We start from the raw sequence: 22,867 nt of genomic DNA on the forward strand, positions 1-22,867 counted from the left end.
CCTATGGCTTTCAGGGCGCTACTACGCTAGACCTTTCAATGCGGACAAATACGCGCAGGCCCAACTGTCCCAAAAATAGAGGGCAGGGGATTTTATTGTCTTCAAAATATGGCTCATGGTATTTTGCGAAGAACTCAACTCAAAGGGCTCCAAATGGAAGGCCAATGGGAGAAAAAGATGTGATGTAAAAGTAAATGTTGAAATTTTTATTTCGCTCCATAAATGATTTTTCTATCTCAAACAGCCAACTGCCTTACATATCTACTTTCCCAAGAAAAAGGAGTAGCGACGCAACCACAGGATATGCGTCTAAGCATGGGTAGTGCAAAAATAAACCGCCGGCAGGCTGAACACTTGCACGCTTAGGGGGTCTGAGAACCAAAAATAGCAAATTATGATCTTTGCCTTACTTGACCGCCCCTTCAACTTCCCTTTCTGTCGCCCCCTTCCCATTTCTCTTACTCAGATGAATCCACTGTACAGATGACAACTGCGCTGTAATTGTTCACTGCCTTTTCCCATCTGGCTTTCCTGCAACCTACGGAGTGTCCGTCCCGTAATGATACCCACATCCCGCATCATCAGACCAAGGAAACATAAAAAGATGTAAACAAGGATGACTTTTGTTAGTGTGGAAAAGCCGTCCCACGGTCAAAGGGTCGTGACGCCATGACACATAATATGCATGCTCAGAAAGAAACACATTGAAAAATAGACAAGAGAAACAAAGACCGAGAGGTGACGTTGTGCGTTTCTCTTGTGAAAGAAAAAGAATATATCAAGGAAGAGTTGTGGCCGAGGATGACAGCTGCGCTCATGCAAGTGATTCGATGACCTTCGCTGCGCGGGCTCGAATTCCTTCAATTCGGAGCGCAAGAACACGGATGGCGAAAAAAGCCTGTCGTACAGCCATCTCAATAGCTCTGAAATCCGTATGAGGAAGAAGAATATCAGGGGAATGTTAAATGATTGCAGGTGATTTTTGAGCAGTTAAAAGATTGAAAGAGGGCTTATGTGAGAACAGTTTGAACAGTTTTAGATTCGCTGGTAGAAGAGGATGTATGCAACCTTGTTGTCCTTGACCGAGAACCTGTCGTTGGTCGATTTCTTCGAAGCGGACGTAGGAGTAGAGGTACCATTAGCAGAGTTTGACTTTTTATTACCAGGAGACATGCCGGTGCTGGTGCCGTTTACTTGACTCCAGCCCTCATCAGCGCCATCATCAGAACCAAGAATTTGCTGGTAGAAATTGTCGCTGGTAGCGCCATCGCGTTTGTGGTTTTCAAGTGCAGCGGCGAGTACTTTAGGATCCTCTTCACTACCGCCCTCGGCAACATCCTCGCTGCGCAGCCGTCGAATGACGGTGTCGTCGAGGCGAATCCATTCTCGGCCATCCTGACGTCGGACGTCAACAGTGTAGTGGCCACCGCTGGCGTTCTTCCCATGGTGATAGACAACTCCAATCAGCCTGTACTTGGGAAGGCCGCCGTGGCTCATCATAGCCCCGCGTTTATTAGGCGGGAAGACCTCCTTGGGGATCTCAAGCTCCAACGGATACCCGACCTTCTTCCAAATTTTCTGGGTTCCTCCAGTATTGTCATATTGAAAACGCTTCAGATGCAGGATTAATACTGGAGGCATAGTTTCAATGAACACTTGCTTAGTTGCCGTGACATCTGGCCCGCGCGGCGACCCAAAATCGCCATGGAGAGCCTCGGAATGAGTCAAACCCTTGAGTGCGTCGGTAATGTTGCTGACTTGCGGAGAACCAATGTCAAGCTGAAGAGGCTGATACGGCTCCAGGGTTACGGAAGTCTTCAAGCCAGGAACACGGAGTTCAGACCGTAATTGACCACCGAAAATCTTGTTAACAGGCGAATCGAGGCCAGTCATGCCAGATGAACGAGTCACTGCCGATTTCTGCTTCGGCCCGACTTCCAGCCAGCCATCGTCAGCTGTGGAGCCTGGTCCGCCAAAAGAGTCACTGGTAGGCGAATTGACACTCTCTGCGGGTGTCGAAATGCCAGAAGGAGCGGTCGAGGCTGTTGCTTTCATGACGTTGATGCATTCATCATGAAGGCCTTCGAGAAGGAATCCTAAGAACTCCTCGGCATCTTGTTGGTGGCCACGCTTGCGGGTGTCAGCTTATTCAGCAAGTGCAATAATCGAAAGGCAGAAACTTACTCTCATTGATGAGAATCTTGGCAAGCCATTGATGGTTTCATAGAAAAAATGAGGAATAAATGCTTCGCCATATTGCTCAATCTCCGGGCCTTTTAGGCGCAGCTTGAGCTGCTCAGATGTCGGCGCCGAATCGAGGACCGTAAACTCACGCATGAACATTATCCTAAATTGTGGGTCAGAAAGTTTTGGTCATATAGCGGCGAAAATAGTGTAAACTTACATGGCGTCAATAAGAGGAGTATCGCTCTTGAAACTGTAGGCAGAACGTTTGCCCATCAGGTCGAGAAAACTATAAAAAGGAATGCAGAAAAGCAAGATTTGAAGAACCTTGGACGTATGTTAGGAGAAACAATCCTTTAAAAGACGGCGTCGGCTTGACTTACAGAATTCATATAGCACATATTACCAGTATTTACAAGACCTCGAGGCTCGACGAACTGAATTCTGGATTCCCTTACTACGGACTCAACATTGAAAGAATGCAGCGCTTCGCCAAGGGAGCCAGCTCTTGCAGCGCTAAAGCCGTTTGTTTGAATGGCGCCATTGAGGGGAGTCGCACTCGCGGATGGAGCGTTGGCGGCGATTGATTTGTTGCGAACAAGATCCGCCCAAGATTTGGGAGCAGCCTTTGGAGGCGTCGGCGATGCTACAGACGGCTCAGGAGACTTTTCGGTCACTTCCGCCTTCTCCTTGCTAGACTCCAAACTCTCCTCAACGCCGGTTGGGTGGGTAAGCGCAGGAGATGGCTGATCAGCGCTTACAGGGGCGGCTTGGTTGGCTTTTGGCAGTGCAGGTTTCGATTGGGATGCAGTTTGAGGCGTAGCAGGAACCAGAGGGACAACTGGGACGGCCGTCTTGGTGGTTTCGCGCTTGTGTGTCGGTTGGGCCTTGGCCGATGACGCGGTATCCGAAAGCTGGGTTGAAGGCCGACGGTTTGTCGCCTGTTCCGGAGTGTTTTCTGTGTGAATAAGAGGGGCATGAGATGCAGTGGCCGCAGATTCGGTAACATTATCTGCGAGCGAAGCTTGGGACTTTGATTCTTCTGGTCCCTCCCGAGACGGTAGCTCCAATGATGCAGCGGACTGGGAGACAGTTCTACGCTTTCTTCGACGCCTTGGAGCCCTTGAGGGAAATGGCTGGTCAGGGACCGAATACCACGGCAACTGATTCCTTTAGCTGTAGTCAAGAAATATTGGCACTTTATACATACCGAAGGGTAAAACGGTATCCGTCGCGCTGGCGGGGAAGGAGGTCGGGCGAATGATGCGAAAGGGGCGTTGGGAGGAGGGGTCGGGACGTTGACGGACGTGGTCGAAGTGGAAGGCGATGGCATAGGCTGAGGTTGCGCCAGAACAGATGGGTGCGGTTGAGGCGATGGATGGCTCAGTGGAGCAATAGGCTGAGCGTGAGGGTAGGACGAGACGACCATAGGCGGAGGTTGGCTGTACTGCCGCGGAGGCGGCATGTGCATATGTTGGTAAGGTGAATACCACTGCTGCCGTTGAGGCGAATGCGCGTGTGGATGAAAGTGCTGGTAGTGATAGCTGGCATAAGGCGAGGGCATAGGAGCATGACTAGCCGGAGAGAAGGGCATGTCATTGTGCCCTCTGCGAGGGTGGAAAGGCATGGCAGAGAGCCCATGGGGCGCCGCCGGCAGATGAGGGTTCATCATGCCGGCCGAGAGGTTTCTCTAACGCGCCTTCACAGCTCGGCCTGCTCTGGATGCTGAAGGAACCCAGGCGGCCGACTGTGAGGCAAGTGTGGTAAGAGGATAATCGGCAGAAGAGTAGCGGCGGCCAGGGTTGCAACCTGCTGCGTCTAAAACACCTCCAGCAGCGAACAGCTCAGGGGTTGAGCTTCAAGGTTGCAATGAACAGACGCGAAAAAAATGAAGGGGAAGCAAAATATGATGGGTGTGGGTGAAGGTGAATTGAAGGTGGAGGATAAATGATTATTTCTTTTTGTGATGGTGAGAGGCAAGTTAGTAGTTAGTCGGTGGTAGCTCTGATGGCGATCAATCATAACTTGCGCATAAAAATTATTTGTGCAAACGCGCATAACATGTCGTCAGAGAGGCTGGATGACATAATCATAGCCTTTGCACAACGTGCAAGGTGCACAATTACCCGATTGGTGCAATTATGCTTTCTCTCTGGCCCCCCGCCACCACCATCACCAACGAGGTACTGTACCTCAAACATCCCTCCATCTTGCTCGTCCATCCTTTCTCCTCTGTGTCATCCCCAAGCTGTCACCCTTGGGGGACACTTCAGTACTTCACATTCTCCTTAAGGCATCTTGTCTACTAATATTGTTTACGCTGTTTGTATCGATTTCTCCACTCTGTATCAGCAAGCATCCTCCGCCCAGGTTAAGCTAGACCCAACGCGAGGTCTGAGACCCGACAAGCTACCTAGGTGCACTCCGAAAGCCGTTTCACGTCATGTCTAATCAGTCTCCCGCTCTCTCCTCATCAAAGATCTCCAATACTCCTCCACAGATTTCGATACCAGCGCAGTCCCACGTCGGTCCTCCAGGCGGTGCTGAGAACTACTCCCAACGTCGTGGCGGCGGATCTTCAAGCTTTGGAGGGGGGTCTGCGTTCAAGGGTAACTCGCCTTCGGCCAGAAGCAACCAATCTCAACGAAAGCAGCACAAATCCTCGAAGAAGCCTAGGCTTGCTACAGAGGATGCCATTGCGGAAGCTGTAAGCTCCCAAGTCAAAGCCCTGATTCGGATATGGCCCGCTTTTGCAATTACAGCACTAATGACACCATGTGTTCCAGGTCGCCATGAGGTCTACGAATAGTCGCAAAGGACAAACGTCCATTACGCATCTGATGAACTTCTCCCTCCCACCGAGGCCTCCGAGTCATTATAGCCACGCTCATGGTCGTCCTGTGCGAAGAAATCCAACCTGGGGGCTTGGCTCTGGATACCATGCTGTCGATAAAGCGAGGTAATGCGCGTCTGATATGGACTTTTCGAGACATCGTATTAAGTGTGTAACAGATATGTTCATGCAAACTACCGATTCATCGTAAAACCCAATGGCGATTACCGAGCGCAAGCTGTCGATGCGGATATTCATCTCGACTGGAGCTCTGTGCTCCAAGTTCTCGCCTCCGCTTTGTCTCAGTCTGCTGCATGTCCGATATGTTTGTCTGAACCAGTAGCACCGCGCATGGCCCGTTGTGGTCATATATTTTGCCTTCCATGCCTCCTGAGGTATATGCATTCGACGGACGGCACAAAACCTGTGCCTGAAAAGAAATCCCGCTCGCAAAAATGTCCTATTTGCTACGACACTGTTTATATGGCGGAGACTCGGCCAGTCCGCTGGTTCATTGGGCAAGAGGGAGAGCCGCCTCACGAAGGTGCGGATGTGGTTTTGCGCCTTGTGATGAGGCAGCCGGGAAGCACTCTTGCGCTTCCCCGCGATGGCGGAGATGTGTTGGAAGACAAAGGAGATATTCCGTGGCACTTTGCTGCCGAAGTGGCAGACTATGCACGGGTCATGAAGGGCGGGGAGAGTTATATGTTGTCGCAGTATGACGAGGAGATTGAGGCTCTCCGTCGGCAGGAACACGAGGATGAATTAATGTTTGGCGAAGGTGGCGAGTGGACCCGCAAGGCTGTAAATGCCATCAATGCAGCAAAGGAAGTTATCCGTGGAATCGGGGACCCTCCAGAAATGCCCGATCATCCGGTGGAGAAGAAGTCCAAGAGACTGCCGATTGATTTGCTCACCGACGAATCCGAAGTCCCAGAAATGTATCTGATTGATCATGCCCGACGTTCCGGTCAAAGTTCTAGCGCTGAATCCTCAACACCTACCTCTACGATTCCTGAACCGTCAGAGGCACCCCACGGGCCTCCACCGGTGCTGAACCACTCTGGCTCTCGCGAGGCGCCTGATCAGGAACAAGCCGCCGCGGCAGCTCCCACGCACCCTCCGCACAAGCATGGGGAGCACGGTCATCACCCAGATTCGCCATACTATTTTTATCAAGCTCTGCTTCACTACTACCTCTCTCCTCTTGATATTCGAATCCTGAAGGCCGCATTTGGTACCTTCTCTGCATTTCCCAGCGCTTTGCTTCCGCGCGTGGAGCGGGTCTCCACTGGTCACACAATTGATGACGAGCTCCGAAAACGTACAAAATACCTTGCCCATCTGCCTTATGGATGTGAGATTGGCTTCTTGGAATGCGATTGGACAGATATTGTCCCTCCGGAAATACTGGACAAGTTTAAGCCAGACCTTGATCGGCGGCGGAAACGTAACCAAGACAAACAAGTTAAGGAAGAGCGAGATCGCCTTCGCGCTGAGAAACAGGAGGACAAACGCTGGGCGGCTGCTGGGCACCGGCCATTTAGTCTCCCTCGCGAAAGTTTCTCCGAGGAAGATTTCCAACCCCTCACGGCCGGTGATTTTGCGCCGTCTTCGGCAGATATTGTCAGCACTTCGTCATCCCCGCCATGGCCGTCTTCGCGCAGTCATCAAGGATCTGCTTTTGCATCTCTGGCTTCTCCTTCAACCAGTCCCACTACTCCTCGAACCGTATGGGGTACAACGGCTATTGCGCCTGCCTCACCTACACTGCACCCTCGTGACAGTGAGCTGCATGACGACGGGTGGCTTCAGGGATGGGAGAAGGATCTGTTGCACGAAGATGAGCTGATTGCTCAGGTCGAGGCTGCTTCACTTGGGGAAGAGGCCAAGGGCGGTGGCAATGCTAACAAGAAAAAGAAGAAAGGGAAGAAGATTACTCTAATGAGTACCAATGCGCGGAGAGGAGCATGACTTGTTGTCAAATGCCCTTTCTTCATTTATCCTTGCGTCTATGATTGATTTTAGCTACCGTCGAAACTCGAGCTTGGGCATAGCGATCTGATTTTCTTTTTTTGTGAAGGAGTCTTTTGGGGCTCGCGCATTTCTTCCTTGGCGTGAAGATTTTATTTCTGTTTACATGAATATTCAGCATACCTGCCTTTTGGCGCATTGAGGGGGACAGGAAGGTTTATATGGCAAGGAAGCTCGACGAAGACTCGGCTTCAGCCTGCAATACTCTTGTACCAATTGGGTACCAGGCACCTCGCACCAGATATATATGACGTTGTCAATCATAAAAATGTCGGATACGAAGAAAATAAAATTACATGATTAATGAATGATAAATAAAGTTTCGTGGTGATGATGATGATGATGATGATGAGAATGGTGATGCTGCCATACCCGCAGAGAGACAAAGGCATGTGGCTGGACCATCCAATCAAATGTTTGTTGTTCCTGGAGGACGAGCCCATGACCGAAAGGGGAAAGTGTTGTTCATTTTGAAAACCCTCGGTGTTCGTCGGCCCCTCGCTCCGTAGCTAAAGAGGTCGCAATTGATCAAAGTAGCCCGACAGGTCTAAACACCCCAACCCCAATAATAATCTCCCCCAATAATTATTTTTATTTCTTATTTCACTCTCTGAGGTGACAGGCTTCACCTATCTCTGGGCGAGACAAGTTATTCGAGATAGCACACTGGCTCTCTCGTATATTTTTGATCTCAATTCCGGACAAGCCTCGATTGCGAATAGTTGATCAATTTCGCATGGTACCCGGCTGAGAGAAGCATTAAAAGTCTCCACGTGCCATTAATTACTCTCAACCCGAAATGACCGTCACACGCTCGCAGTCGGGCACTCTGCCCAAGTAAGTGTCCTTCTTGTTCTGTCTGTAGCCTTTTTAACGTCCTGGTAATTGACTTTTAAAATTGCAGAAAGGTTGAGTACCCCGATTTTGTCGAAACTCCCTCGAGACGCAGAGCAAATGGCACGCCGTCAAGACGCGCAACCAGCAAGACTCCTGGCCTTGATGACAGCCCATCCGTAAAACGCGCAACTGCTAGGGCGGCTCGGGACATTTCTCCCACGATCAAGCAGGAAGATGTCGAGACCCGGACCCTGTCCCAGACCAAGGAAGGCGTTGAGACAACGACTTCAGAAACCCAGACCGAGAAGCCGACTCAACCCAAAGTGACCGATGGATGGGCTGAAGGGATGGATCCCAAGGTCGATTACAGCGGCCACTTTGAGTTTGGTGGCTCGTGGGGGGTTACTGCCATGATGCTTGGCTTCCCCTGTTTGATGTGGTATATGTGGATCGGCGCTACATTTTATGACGGTCACTTGCCATTGCCCCAGGACGGGCAAACTTTTGTCGAATTTCTCAAACATCTCGGTCATCTCGTGTACGAGGGCGCATTTCCGACAGCCAAGGCGTGGGTCATGTACTGGACTTTCTTCATCTTTGAAGGAGCCTGCTATCTGCTCCTTCCTGGTGTCTGGACTAAGGGCAAGCCTCTGCCACACGAGGGAGGCAAGCAACTTCCTTACTACTGCTCTGGCATGTGGTCGTGGTACACGACCATTGTCGTCGCCCTTGTGCTCCACGTGACTGGGCTCTTCAAGCTGTACACCATCATTGACGAGTTTGGTCCGCTCATGTCGGTCGCGATTCTCACGGGCTTCTTAGTCTCGTTTGTTGCTTACTTTTCTGCCCTTTTCCGCGGTGCTCAGCATCGCATGACGGGTTATCCCATTTATGACTTCTTCATGGGCGCCGAGCTGAATCCGCGCATGTTTGGCATTCTGGATTTCAAGATGTTCTTCGAGGTCCGTCTGCCATGGTTCATCCTCTTCTTGGTCTCTCTGGGCGCGGCGGCCCGTCAGTATGAGCTGTATGGCTACGTCTCTGGGGAGGTTGGTTTCCTGCTCATGGCTCACTTTTTGTATGCCAATGCCTGCTCGAAGGGTGAGGAGCTTATTGTCACCACCTGGTATGTCTGCCACACTTGTTCTAAAACTGGGTATATAGTATTAACATTTGGTTTTTAGGGACATGTATTACGAGAAGTGGGGCTTTATGCTGATCTTCTGGAACTTGGCGGGTGTGCCCTTGAGCTATTGCCACTGCACCATCTACCTTGCCAATCACCACCCCTCAGAATACCACTGGAACCGCGTCTTCCTTGTTGGCCTTTATGCCATGTACCTTTTCGTCTACTGGGTTTGGGACACCACCAACAGTCAGAAGAACCAGTTCCGTCACCAAGAGCGCGGCACTCTGATGAACCGAAAGACCTTCCCTCAGCTGCCTTACCGTCGCATTGAGAATCCCAAGACCATCAAGACAGCGACTGGTGATTCGATTCTCGTTGACGGCTGGTGTAAGTATTACTTTTTCTCCCCGCAACAAATGCATATCGTTTAGACGTTCAAGATTGCTGACTGTTGGGAAAATAGATGGCAAGGCGCGCAAAGTTCATTATAGCTGCGACCTGTTCTTCGCTCTCACCTGGGGTCTCATTACTGGATTCAACAGCCCCTTCCCGTGGTTTTATCCTCTCTTCTTCGCCGTCATGATTATTCACCGTGCTACTCGTGACATTCAACGCTGCGAGGCCAAGTACGGCGAGGCTTGGCAAGAGTACAAACGACAGGTGCCTTACCTGTTCATCCCCGTAAGTCCTTTGCATCGCAGTGTTTGGTTAAATTTAAACTGACATTTACCTTTACAGTATGTCTTTTAGATTAGTTGAACCATCTTGTTCGACTTTCAAGACCCAGCTGCACGGAAGAAAAAAGCAAGCCTATGGATAGAGATTTGCCGCCACCTAACAGAAATCGTCCCAACTGACTCGTACGGTACAAATTTGTACATAATGTGCAATCATCCAAGCCAAGCAAGCATCACGCTAGAAGGGCCAAAAAAGCAATATACGATATACGATTTCAGACGCTCAACCCATCTCTTTTGGACCAAGAGTGATAAAGAGAAGCAAGGAAAAGTTAGCATAGAGATGTTCAATTCATATACTAAAAGATACTTTATTTTTAATACCAGCATTCTTGGATTTTTTTTCTTGCCTTTTTTTTTTTCTGTATCATATTGTTGCACATCCCAGTTACGCATCGGAAATTTAAAGACTAATCTAATAGTGGGATGATCCGTTATTCATTCTCTTTATGTATTGCGCAAGCTGATGAAGTTTTCAACTGCATTCCATTTTTTCATGCAACATTCAAATTTATTAATGTCACCTAATGTCCAGAAATAAATGCTGACTGTAAGATAGAAGTGCCACGTTATGCTGAGTTGTGTAGCAATGCATGAATCAACTTAGTTATAAGCAGGGATTTCTTATCGATAAGGTGACCCACACCATTACAACATCCAACCACAACGTCATACCCCGGACACCCAACAACAGAGTACGATGCTATGATTTATTGCCAGACCACCATCCTTTCACTTTCAAATTTCATCCTGAAACACATACCTTATACCAGTTCAGTCATAAGAGAAAAGGTCATAAAGTGGGACGAGAAGGATCACAACTAAAATAATCACGCAATTGGCAATTGATACTCAGCATCTTACCACCGTTCCTCATAAAATACACGACAAATCATAATCATGAAGCTAGATTCCGCAATTGTCAAGGCCCTGAGCCTCGATCCAGCCGTCATATCTGTGGCCTCGCACGGCGGATCCGGATTCTCAAGCACATCCAAGGTTTCCACAACAGTGACAAGCCCCGAGGGAAAGGAGGAGAAGCGCAACTTTTTCGTCAAGACAGGCAAGGGAAGAGACGCCGAGATTATGTTTGAAGGTAATATACACCAATAAAACTGTTTCAATCTGTCGTTCAATTCTCACCTTACTGACGCCGTTCTATAATAGGAGAACACACTTCCCTCAACGCCATCCACGACGCAGTTCCCAGCCTATGCCCTGCCTCTCTCGCATGGGGCAAACTCTCCGACTCTCCCGGCGGTGCATTTCTGGTCACCGAATTCCTTGACCTAGGAGGCGGCAGCATCTTCAGCCCCTCTTCATCCTCATCATCGTCAGAAGGATCGGGAATGTCTCTCGCGCAAAAGCTCGCAAAGCTACATACTACCCCCGCGCCTCCACCGCACGACGGATCGTCTGACAAACCCATGTTTGGTTTCCCCGCAACCACATGCTGCGGCGACACGGCGCAGCCCAATGACTACAAGGCCAGCTGGGCAGAATTCTACGCTGAGAACAGGCTACGCTTCATTCTGCGCCAGAGCGAGAGCACAAACGGCGCAGATGACGAACTCCGCTCGCTCGTCAAAAAGACTGCAGATGTCGTCGTGCCGAGATTGATTGGAGACGAAGTACTGAATAATGGAAAAGGCGTCACCCCCGTGGTCACACACGGCGATCTTTGGTCCGGTAACAAGTCCCGCGGAACCATTGGAGGTCGGCCGGGCGTCGAGGATGTCGTGTTTGATCCGAGTGCGTGCTATGCTCACGGCGAGTTTGATCATGGTATCATGAGCATGTTTGGTGGGTTTGGAAAGTCGTTTTGGGATGAGTACCATCGCTATTGCCCAAAGACGGAACCACAGGACCAGTGGGAAGACCGAGTGGCTCTGTATGAATTGTATGTTCCTTTTCCCTTTTTCATTCCCATCTCTGTCTCCCCTTTCTCCATGACATCCCTCTTCCATCCGGCCGGCAGATGGTTTGAGTTTTAATGTCCTCGATATTTCAGTTGAATCTGAAAAATTATAAAGAGATGAGATGGCTAACGTGACATCTTTCGACTCACAGATATCACCACCTCAACCACCATGCCATTTTCGGCGGATACCGCGCCGGAGCGGTATCCATCATGAAGAAACTCTGGAAGAAATACGGCGACTAACTTTGTCCCATTTATTTTTATTTTTATTTTTATTTTTATTTATATTTATTTTCATCTTATTACCTATCCCTTTGGCCCTCATTACGTATAGATGAAGTATCGTGTAATATATACGCGCAATATATCCAAGAGTCCGAGATATTTTGTATATAGATATCAAGTTCCCGTAGAGGCATTTTACATAGTATCCCCAATCACGAAGCCGTACATTCTGTTTCCAATATAAACGCGCACATTTCATTCATCATATACATGATACATGACACTTTGAATCTAGCTTGACGTGTACACGCTACATGCTACATGTCACTGATCCCTCGTCCCTCGTCCATTGTCATAGTACCTACCTAGCTACTCATACTTCTTTAACCTTGCTCAAATCTGTACTAACCACGCTATTTAGGTAGGCATCTCTGCACATGTATATACTATTTTGTTTTTTTTTGTTGTTTTTTTTACCCCCTTGCCTATTTGCCTATTTGCACTTTATATGTATGTATGTATATATATATATATCTCTCTCTCTCTCTCCCTCTCAAATAAAAAATAGATAACAAAAAAAGATACAAAAAAGATACAAAATAAAAAAAAAAAAAATCTAGCAAATATTCTCAATCTTGCCAGCGTCAGCCACGCGCGGACCCAAATCCGATCGCAGCGCGCGGTTGAACAGCTCGAGGAGCATCTCGAAACAGATTTTGGAAATGGCTGGGTCGTAGCGGCCTTTGCTGGATTCGTCGCGGATGAATGCATCTGTGGTTGTTAGTGTTTGGTAATGTATGTGTAGTACGTTCCTTTTGGTTTTTATTTTTATTTTTGGGGTTCCTTGGGTTTTCTTGGTTTAGTTGTGGATATGGTAGTGGGATATTAAGAGGATGAGAGGATAGGGATAAAAGGGTAGGGATAAAAGGGTAGGGATAAAAGGGTAGGGATAAAAGATAGGGATAAGAGGAGAGGGATAAGAGGATAGAAAAAGAGGATAGGAAAAGAGGATAGGAAAAGAGGATAAGAGGAAAGAGGATACATACGTTGAGCCCAAGCGACTTCGTACCAGTTGAAGCAGACGTTGGCGTCGTGCAGAGTTTGGCGGATCAGATCGCGGCCCTGGGGAGGGACGTGGTTGTCTTTTTTGCCGAAAATCTATGAATGATTGTCAGCAGAAGTCTCAATATATATATATATAAAAGAAAGGAAAGATTGAAAAAAGAAAAAAAAAGATTTGGGGGGGAAGAAGGGAGGAAAAGAAAAGAAAAACGGAAAAAAGGAAAAGAGATGACTCTTTCCCTTTTCTAGCCCTTTTGAGACACTGAGATCCTGAGATCGTGAACGCACACAACCCCCCACTCCCCTCCCCAACGAAGATCAAATACAAGAATACATACCATGACCAATTCGCCTTTAATGTCCCCGGCGCGCTTCAGGCTGTCGTCGCCCTCGCCGAGAGTACTGCTGTGAATGTCCGTGGCAAAATAACACACGGCGGCATTGACGCGCGAGTCTAGCGCGCACCGGTACGCCAGGTGGCCGCCCAGACACATGCCTGTTGCGCCGATGCGGCCGTTGCACGTCGGCAGATCCAAAAGAGCGCTTACTGCGAGAGAAGCATCTTCGTCATACGCAGCGACTTTCTATATGTATACGGGAGCTTGTCAGCAGCTCGATTACAAGATTATATTTACAAGATTGCATTTGAACACAGTGCAGTTTTGGTCTGAAACGGAGCAAAGAAAGCGGGGGGGGGAAGAAACTTGAAAACAAGATAGCATGGTAAGACGCACCTTTTTCACCTTGAGCTCGTTGCCAAGATCCGTGCCGGGGCCATCATATGCCAAGGGCTCCGGGCCGACGAATTCGTGATACGACGACGGCGCGGCGACAATGTAACCTTGGCTGGCAATCTGTCTGGCAAATCGTGCAACGGGGCCGGTGACTGCATTACATTCTTAGCTAACGGAGGAAGGAGAGAAGGGGAGGCGTTTCTTCTTGAGGAGCTGGGAGATCAATGATATAGGGATATAGATGGTATATCATATCTATATACTATACAGGAGAAGGAGGGGATGCATATAAGAGAACATACCTTGGTAAATCTCCGAAAAGACAACTACGCCCGGAAATCGAGCATGAGGGTAGTTGGTGATAGTAGGATGAAAGAGGAAGATGCCTGGTTGAGATGTCCGTCCGTTAACACAAGAGTCTTGAACCCGTGATTCGATCATAATCTGCATTTCCGAGTTTCCGAGTTTCCAAGTTTTGATGCCAGCATATAGCAAAAGGCAAGACGTGGTAATGTTGACATTAAATGACAAAACTGCAATACATATATCCCCACTGCCAATCGATTGACCAGACGATCGTTCTAAATCAACCCCGCGCAATTCAGAGTATCAAATGCATGTGAAATACACTGCCACGAAACAACAGAAACACCCCCCACGCAGGAGTCGGGGGGGGGGGGATGAAACCAAAGACAACAGCAACGACAGGTAAAGAGAAAGACAGTTATTTAAAATCAGAAGAGACAATATTACAACTTACGCATAGAAGACTTGCCGTCCGCCGTGGCAGGGACATCCTGATGGGTCTCTTTGATGAGCATCTTCGCTAGCTTGCTCTCTCTCTCTCTCTGGAACTTCAATGCAAAGATATTAGCCCTCTTGCGCTTTCATTTCTTATGTAGAAAGGACGTATGTCCAAAAAACTTCGAACAATTGGAAAAGGTTCTTCTCGTACAGAAATGTGATGCACTGATACCTTTTTTGGGTGTTGATATGGTGTATCGATAGCTTGTCTTCCGGCGGTGCAAGAGAGAGCTAACTAGTGGGAGATCTAGGGCCAACTCGGCAGATGCCGTTAGTCGACTGAGGGGCATCGATGAGGGGCATTGCTCAGGTTCACGTACAGCTACCTTGGCTGCAATGTTTTATAGCTACGTTCTGGTTCAAGAGATGACATCTGATTTATTTAAATTTGTCAAGCTGACTTGGTTGGTCTATAAATCATTTACCCCATCAAATGCCAGATTGTTTTTCCTCTTGCCAAAACACCAAATGTACCTAGGCCCCTCGTTTCTTTCATTCGCATCGAAAAATAATATCAGACAGAAGAAATAAAAAATATGTTTGAATTGTGAAAAAATCGTTATCGCATTTCCTCATATATCAATCAACGCCATATCTTTTCCTCTGATACATGCACCACTTCTCATACGCTGCTAGCCCAGTTAATCTTGCACATGTACAATTCCACTGTTCCCACCACCCGACCAACAATTGACCGCGACCATGCAAAGTAAATCTCAACAGCAAATTACTGAAATCAAGAAACCAAAAAGATGAAGACAATTATGGAAATGAAAAAAAAAATGACACCACCCGATTTGCTTCGGCTGCCCGAATAGAGGCCAGAAATTAAATGGTAACAAGAAATGAAAAACAATGTCACTATCTTAGGAGACTTCCTAACTGAGCCAGCGCAGTCTTGACTCGCTCTCGCACATCCAATTCGGGATCGGACTCCATGCCTCTGAGTCGACTCTCGATCCCTAGATTCTTTAATTCCAATGCTCTCGCACGGCCATTCATCTGATCAGAGGTATCATCTACCCATGTCAAATTGATAACGATCCAGGCACATGCGGCGCGAATATGTCGATTTGGATGATTGAACAAGGGCACGAGCTCGGACATGAGATCGCTCTGAGAAATGAGAATCTGTCGATGTCGTGGCTGACCAGCAGCGATGTGAACAAGCACAAAACAGACGGCAAGGATGATTTCAGGCGTTGGTGGGATCGATTTGCCAGAGGTCTGGTTCTGGTTCGCATTCTGCGGTGGCTGAGAGAAAGAAGGAGACGAAGACGAAGAAGAGGCGGAAACTGCGATATTGCCAATTCGATACTGGGGATATGTCGTAGTTGTTCCTGCTGATGCTGCACGTTGAGCGCGGGCGCCTGTCCGATCGGCACGTTGGTTGTCGCCGTCGACGACCCGCGGACGGAGTTTTGATTCGAAAATATGAAACATTTGATCCTGGCCGAGCGTAGAGAATAGGAAATCAATCATCTCTGGGGCGCCGGGACCGCAGATGAGATTTCGAATGAGGTCTAAACCTTGTTCCTGTACAGCGATATCGTCTCGACGCGCTTGTTGGACTGGGTCGAGTTCATCATCTTTGATGACGGCTAGCCGGGCCTTGATGTTTTCTGTAGTCGATGGCGCGGTGCCCAGTCGCGATGACGAGTTTGCACCATTTGTCTCGAGCGAAACGTCTGGCCGCGATGATCGGCTAAGTGAGCCAATGCTGTCTGTCATTGTAAGGTCACCCTCATATTCATCTCCTGCGCAAGGCCGCTCGGGCTCTGTCGAGTTGAGAAGATCGACTTGCTCTCCTGCAGCATTTGAAGAGCCCATGCCGAGCGGCGTTCGTGGTGTTGACGGCCTGAATTCTTCACCGTAGTTACCGAAATCATCAGTCTCTTCGGTGATGAGCTGGATAAGCCAGCTGGGTCCGAGCTCCCGTACACATGACATTTTGACGTCGTTTGGTGCGGAAAAGACAAGATGCTTGAGCGCCCAGACGGCGTTGAGTCGAAGTTTGGCGCTCGGTGAGTGCGCTTGCTGGCACAGAATGTGGAGCACGCCGGCATCAAGAATGGTCTGCCAAATGAAGTTTAGAATAAATTCTAAGAAACGACGAGGAAGGGAAGAAAAAGCTAGAACTCACCTCACGCATTGGGCTAAATTCAATGACCAAATTGCAAATAACTGCTGTCGCGGATATCTGAACTTCAATATTGTGATGCCTCAGCAGGGAAAAAAGGGGCGTAGCAATGCCATTGTCGATCAGACTGGTCCGTAAAACACTGACCGACCTTGAGAGTGCGCGAGCAGCACTACAGGCGGCCAAAAGGACCGATGGTGGATTGCCAGCTGATGTGGTTGAGATGCCATCACTGACACCAGCTGCACCAGGTTCCAACGGTTTCAGCGAGTCGATAATATAAGGCACAACGCCATTGTCAATAATTTTCTTCCGATACTCGTCTTTAAACGGGGAAATAGCGGCTAAAGCGCTGAGCGCGCCCGCCCGGCACCGCATCAAATGTGTCACCATGGGCGATACTCCAGCAGGGCCTAGATTATTCGAGCTGAGCGCTTCAACAGATGATGAGGCATACTGCGTCTCGGTTGGGTTTGCACTCCAATATGCCGGACGGGTTGAGCTCGGGACTGCTTCAAAGGTCTTTTTAAGAAGTTGTGCCAAGACCTTTATGGCATCCGCGTCGTCTGCCGCTTTCTGTAAGTCTGGGCTGTCCATGACTAGTAATGCAAGCACCAGGGGAGCTCGCTCTATGACAGCCCATCCGTCGCATGCATCTGGGCTTTGCGTAACGTCCAGCTTGTCGCACTCATCTTTAAGAATGCGAACGAGAAGCGGGACAATGAGCAGTGCCAGACTGGCTTCACGACGCTTGTGCGCAAAGCCGGAGCGACACAAAATCGAAAGCACCCAAGCGGCCATGACCCGGATCCGTCCACCCTCGGCGCGGGCGACATGCACAAGCCATGCAACCAGAGGGCTGTCAATATCCTCTGCCAGCGCACGCTCATTGCTGGAGCCGAGCTCGGACGCCAAGTTCGTTGCGCTCGATGTCCTTGAGAATCGTGAACTGCCAAGTGGGGGAAACGCCGCCGATTGAGGCGAGCTACTCTTAGAGTAGTACCCGGGTAACTGCGGAAGCAGCTGGTCTATGGGATTGAGATGCGCAGTTCGCGGCGTCAATGCAAACCCCCAAGCCGCTTTGGCGACCGGGTCTAAGCTTGAGGGTGGAAAGACGGCAACCATAGCGGGGGAAAAAAGTAACTGTAATGTCCGGTACTTCGAGTGCTGAATGATGACCGCTATCGCCTCTAAAATAGGAGCCAACTGAGCTCGAGATGGCGCAGGCGGCGGAATGGCCTCCGTCGCATGAGGGCGGTCCGCTGAGGGCTCCGCTGTGGACAAGATGAAGCCCGTAGCTACAATGAAGCTCGCTAGTCTTGCGGCCAAGGCATCAAGGACATGATGCCTGGCTAATGCGGCCCGATGACGATCTTCTCGACACGACTTTGCAATTATAGAAGCTGTGAGAGCAATCTGTTCTTGAATGATGGAGGCGGATGAGGTTTGCGACAAAATCGCGGCTATATTCTCTGCATTTCGCCGACCGCATAGCAAGCTGGGCAGGGAAGCATCTGAGAGACCTACGCCGGGGTAATCGGAAGGAAGAGACTGTGCAATGCTATCGAGGGCGCGCAGTGTTGCGAGGAGAAGCTGCGGTGAAGCTTCGCCGGGGGCTAGGGTAGCGAGGAGAGGTGGAATGACACCGGCTGAGAGGAGAGGTGCCACGAAAGCCGGCCCACCTAAATTGGAGATGCATACAGTGGTTACTCAAACAATGATTCTCTCCAAAAAATAATTAGAGCGAAAAGGGGTGCGCGTCCACATTGAACGGTTTGTGCTTCCCTACGTAACAGAAAGACACAATCACACCCGCAAGAATACACGAGCAGCTTACCTTGAGCTAGGCTTCCAACGACAATGGTGGCCTGTAAACGCGCTTCGTCCTGTGCATCCCCGAAGGAGTCGTGCACAATGCCTTGACCGTCTCGTGACATGCCATTGCCATCTCTGCTTGAAGCAGCTTTGCCCCGCGCACGAGCAGAGGTCAGGATTCGGACGACAGGTGGGACCACGCCGAGGTTGATCCAACTTTCTTTGCGCTGCTCATGGCCAATAATCTCATTCTTGAGCGCTCTGAGGGCGGCCACCTGCGCGGAAATGGAAGACGGATCACGGAGCTCGGCGAGCAATGGAGGCGAAGCAGGGCGGGTCATCTTGAAATTGATCAGGACGATAGACTGAGGCTATTGATAGCCGCCAAAGGAAGAAGTCGCCTCGGGGCAAGAATGTGATATATAGCCTGCCAAATCTGCGCAGTTTGCTCCGTACTAGAGGCGCAACGTTTTGTCGTTGTCGAGAGTAGCAACAACAGCAGGTTGCTATCGGCGTTGGTAGAAAATGACGTCGTCAGGCAATTATCAAGATGTCAACGGGCCCGTCGTTCCCAGACTTGGCAAGAGTGCGCGTGAAAGCTCAAGCAGTTGAATTTTTCATTTGAAGGCCCGAATGGCGAGTACAGAGTGAGTTGCTCTAACGCTACCAGCGAACCAGAAATTATCTTCGAACCTCAGAGGAGCGTATGCTGCTGTCCGTCAACGAGGCCGTGCAGGGAGCACAGAGAGGGATGGCGTTAGAATTTGGCCGTTCTGAATATGGGGTGTAATCGGCTGGTGTGCGTCGCCAGTGGCAGACTACGAAGAAGGAGGTTGATTGGAATTTTGGCAGCGAATGGAAAACAAGGCAGATCAGGCTGTCATTTGGTGATTTGAGGGAGCGAGTCGATTGATGATGACGGAAAGGGTCAAGGCCGTAAATGAGATTATAGCAATTAGACACGTCAAACAAAATAAATTTCAGAGCACGAATCCAGCAATGAAATGAAGCCTTGGTACAAAGAAGCAAGCAGAAGGCCGAAAACAATAATAGCTATAACACAGAAACATGAATTAGCTTCATCAACGTCTCGGGATCTCTTGGTCTATAGTTGTCTTCCGTTGCTCCTGCTGCTATCAGCAGAGCTCCTTTGATTGGCGCAAGATGCGAGCCGAGGTTGTCCGGCGCCGGAGCAGCGGCAATCCCCGAACTTCTGATGGAGATTGACCATGTCCACTTTGTGGATTATTTGCGTCGAAATGTGTCAAATCACACTTGCTGAACGCGTGTAGTTGATAATCAAGACTGAAATTTGATTCACATATACGGTAATTATGTATTAGGAATTGCAGATAGTTATATGTTGATTGCAAGCCTCCAATAGTATTTATCATGGTTAACATCCATGCAAGACTATTCTCGTTCTGAAGTGAAGGATCCTTAAAATACATCCAATTATGAAGAAAAATGAACACGATGAATTACTGCCAAGGCTCCCATATATGCTGTCCCCTGTGTCATAAACAAGTGAAATGAGAGCCGCATGGTCTTTTCCCAGACAATTGAGGTCATCCAAAGCAAATCAGCTGCAGAACAAGCGTCGATGCGAATTCCGAATAGCGAATGCCCTGCTCTGAATGCCGAGCCGCATCTATGCCATGGTTCGCTTTCCAGGATTTGCTTTTGCTTGGATCCCAAGGTGTAGCCATACTGCCATATGACGCGCCTTGCAACCAACAGTATTCATGACAGGCACATGCAAAACGATTGATAGACGTTGCATGGCAGATACTGTCTTTTTGCACGAAGAGAAGATCGGGACATGGGAAAAAAGAAAAAGGGAGAAAAGAGAAGAGAATAAAATTAAAATAAAATGGAGGAGACAAAGACGTTGCCAGTAGTGGAGAAATAACGCCACGGGTATATGCTGCGATGAATGAAAAATGCTCAAGAAAAAGCGCCTCCGTGCCTCCATATAGCTTATAGGAGAATCATGCTTTGAAAACATAAAAAGGAAAAAAGAGTTCCACCATGGTCATCATGCGCGTCATCGAAGCGAAAGGAGAAATAGAAAGCCACTGCTCCTACAAATCGGCCAATTGACCTCGGAGCATAGCATCAGGGCTCAGGAGCAGCAGCGTCGCCATTTGTCTCCATTGCATCTTCAATTGTAAATCCCTCACTACGCTGCACGAGGCTGCGATAATAATCGACCAGAACCTCAGGCTTTGGTACAATGCGCCACTCAACACGCCAGAGAAACTCGAGCTCGAGCAAGGCTAATTCGCGAAGACTGACACCGCCTACTCGTGCATATGTATTGTTTGTCCAAAACGCGTCCGAGAGACCCTTGGAAGCCACAGTGGCAGCAGTGATGAGAAATCGGTGAACCGTCAACGAGGAGATGTTGAAGGCCGGATAGAGAGCGCACAAGCGATCGATGTAGTAGACCATGCTGAGCAGGATGGGCGGACTGAGAGTGGCATGCGTTGTGAGACGAGCGAGGTAGTCTGGAATGGAAATGCCAGGAGGAGCTCTGAATCGCAAAGGCCAATTAGGTTAGTTGGAACTCAAAAATAGATTGGGGAGCCAACGGGGTAGTCCGTACCTGGAGTGGAAGCGCGTCAGGCCGCCATTGCTGAGTGGAATGGTATCATTATACCGAACAAGCTCCATTAGCATATTGGAAATAAGTACGATGAGATCTTTGACGTTGCAGTCTTCGTAGCGAGCCGGCATGACCTTAAGGGCGGGCTGAGGAGCGCGCAGTCTCTTTGGGGAGGCAACCTCTCGATCAACCGATGTGTTGGACGCAGAAGGTACTGGATTGGGCTGAGCCGGAGTTGCAGGTGTTTGCGATTGCTGAGCCTGAGCAGTGGTCCGTGGCGAGGTAGACGTCTCTCGGCGCTTGCCCAGTGGAGTAGTGTTTGTTGGAGCAATCGGCGCCGACTCGGCGGCAGCCGGGCCAGAAGAGGGGGAATGTGATGGGATCATGTGTGTAGAAATGTGCGGGGAGGCAGCAGCAGCAGGAGCAGCACCACTACCACCTCGACAACTTATATCACTCTCAACGTAGGCGGGTCTCGAAGCTATGTCGGAGGTAACTGGAGGACCGACCGTCCGCGGCGGTTGCAAGCTCTTTGGAGGAGAAACACTTGCTATGCCGGCCCTGTACGAAGAAAAGGAGGAGGAAGAGGAAGACGAAGAAGGATGCGGAAATGGACGTGAGGGAGAGCGCGATTGCACGCATGCGCGAGAGCGATGAAAAGCAGCGACGGACGCAGGATTGACAGGGTGTAAAGTCGGCGAGGGTGAGGAAGTCAACATCGCGCCGCGTCAAAGTGAATGCAGGTAGGTAGCCAAGTGAAAGACAGGAAGTGGCCAAAGAAGCGCGCGGGCATAATGCGGCGGGCGAGACGAACCGGGGGTAGATGGCTGAGAGGATTGACTGGGGACGTTTGGAGAGTGTCTGTGGAAGACCGTAACAGGAACGAGGGGAAGAGAGAGAAGGTCTCTGTTGAGGACAGTCTCTGAAGATGGAAAGCGCCCAGGATGATCAGTCTTCTACCAGATCTGCCAGTGTCGGATTAATAGGGCTGATCATTTGAAAGAGATTGAAAAAGGGAGCCACACACAGTTGCAGGAACAAAGTCTTGGCTGGGGGGCGTTGTGGGCGACCTTTGTTCGTGGAGGAGTTTCTCGTCTGACGTACTTTCCCGCACCGAAGCCACGTAAAAGTGATCTAAACCAAGGCTGACCCGCGCGAAAGGAGACGGGAAAGTACTCCGGAGGAAGCTCCACTCGGGCAATTACGTAGCTACGAGAGAGCGAGAGAAGGGAGAGCGAACCCGGTAGCGATCCCAGATACTCCTCTGGTACAGACAGAGGTACTTCCGTTCAAGAGTTGGAAAAAGAACAGAAGAAAACAGAGGGAGATGGGGGGAGAGAGCGAGGGGAAAGCCATGAAATAAAGTCAAAGGGGAAATAGCAGAGATCAGCCTTCATGCATGTTTTCACACAACGTGTCGTTCGGCTCATAGCGATCTCGACCCGGTCGTGGGCAGATGCGCTGCCTCCATTGGCCGAGCCACAGGAGAGAAATGACCAGGGGTAAGCAGGAAAGACGGAATCCAATGATGATGATTTGACCATTTTTTAACAAGCATACATTTCTAAGATTGCACCATTGCATCTCATCTCCGTATCATCGTGGCGTATCAGCAACTACCTTAGGTAGGTAAGTCAGGTAGGTTAGATAAAGAAAAGAGCGAAACGCAGAGATAACAGCATTTCCACTTATTGGACTCTCGGTCGCCTTAGATATCCATCCTTTCTCCCATGGTAACCCATTCAATAAAAAAAAAAATGATAGAAAGAAATCCTCACGCTTGTAATGGGTTCATGCAGGATAA

The 22,867-nt window shown here is 49.4% G+C and overlaps 7 protein-coding genes across 7 annotated transcripts; 3 read left to right on the forward strand and 4 right to left on the reverse strand.

Annotated features, from left to right (window-relative positions):
* Positions 1-1,035: 1,035 nt before the first annotated feature.
* On the reverse strand, positions 1,036-3,856 carry L228DRAFT_240482 (cysteine proteinase; the record flags this gene model as incomplete). The annotated part of the gene is made up of 5 exons (XM_018331246.1): positions 1,036-2,130; positions 2,185-2,347; positions 2,405-2,511; positions 2,568-3,347; positions 3,395-3,856. The coding sequence occupies 5 exons, from the start codon at positions 3,854-3,856 to the stop codon at positions 1,036-1,038; spliced, it is 2,607 nt and encodes an 868-aa protein (XP_018186276.1).
* Positions 3,857-4,371: 515 nt separating this feature from the next.
* On the forward strand, positions 4,372-7,334 carry L228DRAFT_249526 (hypothetical protein). Its single transcript, XM_018333109.1, has 3 exons — positions 4,372-4,891; positions 4,971-5,143; positions 5,197-7,334. Exons 1-3 carry the CDS (start codon positions 4,628-4,630, stop codon positions 6,989-6,991), a joined length of 2,232 nt encoding a protein of 743 aa, XP_018186277.1. The 5' UTR covers positions 4,372-4,627; the 3' UTR covers positions 6,992-7,334.
* Positions 7,335-7,613: 279 nt separating this feature from the next.
* L228DRAFT_232353 (delta(24(24(1)))-sterol reductase) lies at positions 7,614-10,218 on the forward strand. Its single transcript, XM_018330595.1, has 5 exons — positions 7,614-7,888; positions 7,956-9,014; positions 9,073-9,404; positions 9,481-9,698; positions 9,756-10,218. The coding sequence occupies exons 1-5, from the start codon at positions 7,851-7,853 to the stop codon at positions 9,765-9,767; spliced, it is 1,659 nt and encodes a 552-aa protein (XP_018186278.1). The 5' UTR covers positions 7,614-7,850; the 3' UTR covers positions 9,768-10,218.
* A 184-nt stretch (positions 10,219-10,402) lies between these two features.
* On the forward strand, positions 10,403-12,161 carry L228DRAFT_178007 (Ketosamine-3-kinase). The gene is made up of 3 exons (XM_018329533.1): positions 10,403-10,850; positions 10,922-11,654; positions 11,825-12,161. Exons 1-3 carry the CDS (start codon positions 10,655-10,657, stop codon positions 11,916-11,918), a joined length of 1,023 nt encoding a protein of 340 aa, XP_018186279.1. The 5' UTR covers positions 10,403-10,654; the 3' UTR covers positions 11,919-12,161.
* Positions 12,162-12,455: 294 nt separating this feature from the next.
* On the reverse strand, positions 12,456-14,694 carry L228DRAFT_249529 (dienelactone hydrolase family protein). Its single transcript, XM_018333110.1, has 7 exons — positions 14,673-14,694; positions 14,457-14,550; positions 13,999-14,082; positions 13,697-13,848; positions 13,301-13,546; positions 12,947-13,058; positions 12,456-12,671 (listed from the first exon to the last, which is right to left on the reverse strand). Exons 2-7 carry the CDS (start codon positions 14,515-14,517, stop codon positions 12,517-12,519), a joined length of 810 nt encoding a protein of 269 aa, XP_018186280.1. The 5' UTR covers positions 14,518-14,550; positions 14,673-14,694; the 3' UTR covers positions 12,456-12,516.
* A 667-nt stretch (positions 14,695-15,361) lies between these two features.
* On the reverse strand, positions 15,362-18,796 carry L228DRAFT_240487 (ARM repeat-containing protein; the record flags this gene model as incomplete). Its single annotated transcript, XM_018331247.1, has 3 exons — positions 15,362-16,576; positions 16,644-18,322; positions 18,478-18,796. The coding sequence occupies 3 exons, from the start codon at positions 18,794-18,796 to the stop codon at positions 15,362-15,364; spliced, it is 3,213 nt and encodes a 1,070-aa protein (XP_018186281.1).
* Positions 18,797-20,573: 1,777 nt separating this feature from the next.
* On the reverse strand, positions 20,574-21,449 carry L228DRAFT_212912 (cyclin-domain-containing protein; the record flags this gene model as incomplete). The annotated part of the gene is made up of 2 exons (XM_018329960.1): positions 20,574-20,991; positions 21,064-21,449. 2 exons carry the CDS (start codon positions 21,447-21,449, stop codon positions 20,574-20,576), a joined length of 804 nt encoding a protein of 267 aa, XP_018186282.1.
* Between the last annotated feature and the right edge of the window lie 1,418 nt (positions 21,450-22,867).

Source organism: Xylona heveae (genome assembly GCF_001619985.1).
Source record: "Xylona heveae TC161 unplaced genomic scaffold L228scaffold_9, whole genome shotgun sequence".
NCBI lineage: Eukaryota > Fungi > Ascomycota > Xylonomycetes > Xylonales > Xylonaceae > Xylona > Xylona heveae.